The sequence below is a fragment of the Notothenia coriiceps genome, unplaced genomic scaffold (genome assembly GCF_000735185.1).
Source record: "Notothenia coriiceps isolate Sejong01 unplaced genomic scaffold, NC01 NC01_scaffold00027396, whole genome shotgun sequence".
Lineage (NCBI taxonomy): Eukaryota > Metazoa > Chordata > Actinopteri > Perciformes > Nototheniidae > Notothenia > Notothenia coriiceps.
In genome coordinates, this window is record NW_011360097.1 from 5,392 (window position 1) to 11,125 (window position 5,734).

At 41.0% G+C, this 5,734-nt stretch overlaps 1 protein-coding gene across 1 annotated transcript; it reads right to left on the reverse strand.

The window, feature by feature from the left end:
• Window positions 1-677: 677 nt before the first annotated feature.
• LOC104957571 (glycosyltransferase-like protein LARGE2) lies at window positions 678-4,768 on the reverse strand (the record flags this gene model as incomplete). Its single annotated transcript, XM_010785214.1, has 5 exons — window positions 678-1,516; window positions 1,873-2,068; window positions 2,432-2,578; window positions 3,645-3,923; window positions 4,605-4,768. Coding segments are annotated over 5 exons (984 nt in total), but the record flags the coding sequence as incomplete, so codon positions are not given.
• Window positions 4,769-5,734: the final 966 nt, after the last annotated feature.

Here is a 5,734-nt window from a genome sequence, read left to right on the forward strand (position 1 = left end):
GCATTTAATCTGCAGCTATCGTTAGCTTCCTTTCTAAGTCTTGTTGTGTGTGTTATTATATATCAGAGTATTATAGTAGGTATATCATCATAATTATAAAATGGTTATAGTTGTTTATCCTTGGCTTGTAATCTACTGATATACACATCTTGAATAATTGGCATTTTTATACTAGTTTGGAGGCTAAATAAGCATTTTTGTAAATAAAAACTACTTTTGATTATCTGAGAGTTTGCCATTTCAGTTGGACTTGGACAAAATAAAATAATATCAGTAGCTGGCGCACATTTATCCAGTGATTCAGACACATTAAAGCTGCAACATAATAAAGTTGAATAAAGCTTCTGCTCCTTATCCGGGTGTGATTCAGAGCTAATAGCGCTGGTCCCAAACAGTAATGATATACATCGTTTAATCTTTAATAGATATTTACTGCTTTCAGACGGAGGGATGATTCATGGAGAAAAAAAACATGAACAATCACTTTCTTTTTATGTGAGGACATGTGGTGCAACTCTTTACATGCAAGCAAAGCGAGGAGGACGTTGACAACAATCAGCAGTAAAACACACACACACACACACACACACACACACACACACACACACACACACACACACACACACACACACACACACACACACACACACACACACACACACACACACACACACACACACACACACACACACACACACACACACACACACACACACACACACACACACACACACACACACACACACTCTCATCCCTGAAGCTCACAGAGATTATTCACCCGGGACAAAAATGAATTTTCTTTCAAAAAAGGAGGTCAGAAATGATAAACGAAGGAAAAACAAAAACGTTTGAAACGTCGTAATCAAAACATTGTTAATGCCAATGTTTGTAATCATTGGTTTTGATTTATACTGGAGAAAGAAAAGAAATATTAAATATGTCAGTAAATACCATGGAGAGTGATAAGGCTTATCTCCACTTCGACTGGCCCTTAGAAACGTCGTCTTCTCCCTTAAATCTTCCCGTCATTCGGACAGAAAAAGCCCTGATTGTCAGAACAAGTTGTACCAATTATTCCCGCGTTAAAGCTAGTCCGTCTTCTTCTTCTCAGTCCTTTAGTGAACACAAATCCTTCCCGTTATCTCTTCGACTGGAGAATTAATGCACAGGAGCCCGAGATTGTCCACAAAGGGCCGTAAAGCTTTACCGTCTTTTTAACCGTCTTTGTTAGCGTCCCTGCGGCTAACGGTTCCGTGGCGGCGCAGCGTTAGCACGTGTCCGACGGACTCGTGTTTCTTGACGTCTTTTCTCCGACTCTCTAGATGTTTCTCTGAGCCGTGAGGTACTTCAGCGCCGCCGAGCCATATTTCCTGGACAGATCCTGGTGAAACTCTTCCTTCAGCGTGTTCAGGCAGTTGCGGTAACTCGAGCTGGAGCGAAACTTTGAGATGTCGAAGCTCGGAGCGTGCGGCATGTGGATCATGAAGGCGTTCGGCAGCACCATCAGTTCGTACTCCTGAGAAAACAGAAGGGAATTATGAAACATGGGTTAAGATTGTCTAAGCAAACTAAAGAATTGATCACGGCCTGGAAGACATGTTTGTTATTTATTACACAGCTTAGTTAAATACTCAATGCTGATTGGTCAATTTTGAACATTCTGTAGAAGAAGAAAGACAGGAAGTAAACACGAAAGAGAACAGCAGAAGAAGACAGAAAACACATTCAAACCAACCAACCAAGTTATTCCAGAACACTTGTTGTTATGGACCATGCTTTAAAATAGAGCTAATAGAGTTGGTCCCAATCAGCGAGTATATTTTTACCATTATTGGATTTTTTCCAAAAAGAAAAATGGACTTATTTTCGTACCTGTGCGTCCAGCTCCAGTACGTGTGACACCTTGTTCCAGCCGAAGCCCACGAAGCGCTGGTCGTATTCGGGACAGTCCTTCCTCACCACCACGTACGGCTCGAAGTCCGCCTCCCACTCCACTCGGTACGGCGTGGTGGCCGTCCGCCATTTGGCGTAATCTGTCGGAGCGTGACCTTTGGGCCACACGTGATACCTGGAGCGGAAGGAAATCAGTTATTCAACTTTACCTCTGCGGCATCATAGACACTATGCATTACATTAATGCACACAAAATGTACAACAATATCTGTTTTCTTTTTTTTATTACTGCTGATTTTTATTCCATATTTGATTCCATTCCATTTCTATGTAAATACTGTTATATTTTTGGTTTATTTTTTATATCTTTCTAGTTCTTTATCTGTGTTTTACATTTTTGTTTTACTTTTATGCATGCACCAAGAGATCAAGTAAAATTCCTCGTATGTGTCAACCTACCTGGTAATAAACCTGATTCTGAAACCACTTTTAGTTTCTCTCTGCTGATTTGATGCTGATTTGATCGTGTTTTTAGTACCTGAAGGTGTAGAGAGTCCCCATGTCCAGCATGGAGAGCAGCTCAGCTTTGGATTTGGGGAAAGAGAGACGGTACCGGAGCGTCTCGAAGGCCGGGACCACCAGAGCCTTCTTAGTGTGAGCCATGTCCATCTGTACCACCGAGCGCCTGCAGAAACACAGGGTTACTACAACAGATCCAGAACCAGGACTGAACCAGGACTGAAACCAGAACCAGGACTGAACCAAGTTTCATATTTGTTATGTTATTTAGATGGAAGGGAATTTATCTCATTATGTTAGATTTTATATAACAGGACAAAAATCGTGGACTAAATGATCAATAATGTCTCCTTATATTTAAGGAATCTGAGTACTTCTACTTTTACTCAAGTACAAGATCTGAGTACTTCTACTTTTACTCAAGTACAAGATCTGAGTACTTCTACTTTTACTCAAGTACAAGATCTGAGTACTTCTACTTTTACTCAAGTACAAGATCTGAGTACTTCTACTTTTACTCAAGTACAAGATCTGAGTACTTCTACTTTTAGTCAAGTACAAGATCTGAGTACTTCTACTTTTACTCAAGTACAAGATCTGAATACTTCTACTTTTTCTCAAGTACAAGATCTGAGTACTTCTACTTTTACTCAAGTACAAGATCTGAATACTTATACTTTTACTCAAGTACAAGATCTGAGTACTTATTCCACCTCTGCTGTTACATTTATAGATTTATCAGATTCATCATATCCATTTAGGAAATGCTGTTATACTTTAAACTACCCAACAGTTAAGCAAAACCTGCAGGAAATAGGAAACAGGAAACAGGAAACAGGAAACGTAAATTATTGAACATTTCTCGTTTTGGACCATGTTTAAAACTCCTTACATAACCCAGACAAAAGGACTTGTATTCATTTATAAAACAAATCCAAAATCAGAGCCAAAATATGAATAATATATATTAATTTCTGTCAGTGGAGGGTAGATATTCTGAACTCTTTCCACTGGAAAATGTATGTAAAGTATTTATAAGGAGGAAAAAACAAACAAAACCAACAGCGTGAAATGAATATCAAGTTGGGCAAACATCCATAGGTTTTTCTACAATCCCTGAAATATCTTTCTAACAAAGTAACACACTCCTGAAACCTCTCGAGCATTAAACCCACAGTTTATCGATCTTTCTTCAGTAACCAAAGGTACTTTGATGTAGCTTCTGGTCGTACCTGAGGTATTCGTAGAGTCCGTACATGGGCAGGAAGTCGACGTCTGTGAGGAAGACGTAGGGCGTGTTGGCGTTCCTCAGAGCGACGTTCCTCACCAGGTTGACGGGGTAGAACTGGCCCTCTTTGTACACGATGTGGTACCCAACGTTCTTCCGGTTCTTCAGGACCTCGGAGGCCTGAGCGTATCGAAGGAACTGCTGCGCCTCGGCGTCCGACATGTAGAGCGCCAGGCTGATGGGCCCCTCCCAGTGCTTACAGATGGCCTCCAGCATCTGCAGCCTGCACACAAACACACGGTTAGCCCGGGAAACAAACCTGAACACAGTCTGGTCCTGGTCTTACCAGGACCAGACTGTGTTCAGGTTCTGGTCTTACCAGGACCAGACTGTGTTCAGGTTCTGGTCTTACCAGGACCAGACTGTGTTCAGGTTCTGGTCTTACCAGGACCAGACTGTGTTCAGGTTCTGGTCATTTACAATTGAATTTGTCTTTGGGTGTCATCTGTTAAACACCTGAACTAGAACATCCATAACATTCACCTGTTGGCAACATGCAAATTACTTATCTAATATATCACATTCCCATTGGTTGTATATAGACTCCGATTGCACAATTTCTATTATATTTTATTTGTTTTTATTTGTATTTACTTGCACTATTTGATCTGTTTTATTGTGTTGCACTGTTGGAGGAGCCTGTGACCTAAGAGTTTCATTTACATAACTACACTGTAGCTATGCACGAATGACAATAAAAGCCTTGAATCTTGAACCTTGATCTTAGGCAACGGTTTCAGGGTTAGAGATGCATAAGAAGCACACTTGTTGAGCTCTTTGCAGGCGTCATAAAGAACCCGGGTTATCCAGGGAAACAAACCTGATCTCAATTACAAATGAACAATAATAAAATATAAAGCAAGTTATTATATATATACACACACAATAACTGTAGTTCTGGTACCTGTCCATGGAGAGCTGAGCCACCAGCGTGATGTCGGTGTCGTCCTCTGCAGGTGAGTACTCGTACTGCAGGAAGTACAGGTGAACTCTGTGCACGGTGAGGCGCTCCCGCCGGAAATCATAGCACTGATCGTCCTCGTCGAGATCCTCCAGAGCCGCCTGCAGCTGAGGAGAAACCACACACCACAGGGTCAGAGGAAGGGTGTAGACAACTTAAAGGTCTCCTATCATACTATTAGTCATATATCATAGGTCTCAGATATATACAAATATATTAAAAACATGTCTATGAACTGTTTTGCTCAAAACACCAAACAGATCACCCATTCTAGCCTCATCCCCCTCTATTTCAGCCTGATACCAAAGAGCTGATTCTGGGTCTAAAGCTGATGAAACTCCATATCATGTTCAAAGCCACTTCAAGCATTATCTCTGAAACAGTATGGAGCTCAAACTCTTTTCCTCTCTCAGGTTTACCACAAGGTGAGTTCCTTTAACATCCTGCTTCTTCACACATGCTCTCTCCAGAACAGGTTAGCGTGTTAGCGATGCTTGCTAATGTAAACACAGACCATATGACTTCCAGAACACGTTGCTCATTGTTTCTGACAGCAACGTTTCTGATAGCGCCGTGGGTCTAAGGCCCGCCCACATTTCAGATATTACGTCATATCGGACGCAAATCTGGATCAGCTCCGTTGTTCCTCCGTTTTTAGAGATGTGGGTACGGAGGAAAAGAGAGAGGGTTTTATTTTCTGACACTGCGTGAGTCTTCTGACACACCGGGGACACAGTCACCGGGGACACAGTGCATTTTGCATGTTAGGAGACCTTTAGGATGCTGTGTGTGTGTGTGTGTGTCAGGATTTTAGATTTTAAGAAAAAGTCCAAATGTGGAGGTTTTCAGAAAAAATCCGCATTTCTGAAAAAGTCAGAATTTGGAGAAAAAAGTCAGAATGTTGATATTTTTCGGAAAGTGAGGACTTTGAGAAAATAAATCCGAAATGTTTTATTTCATTCTGAGGTTTTCTGAAAAAGCCGTAATTTAGAAATGTTCTTGAAAATTCATAATTTTAGGAAAACTCAGCAATTTGGGAGTAATTATGAGATTCGAAGAAAAAAATCAAGATT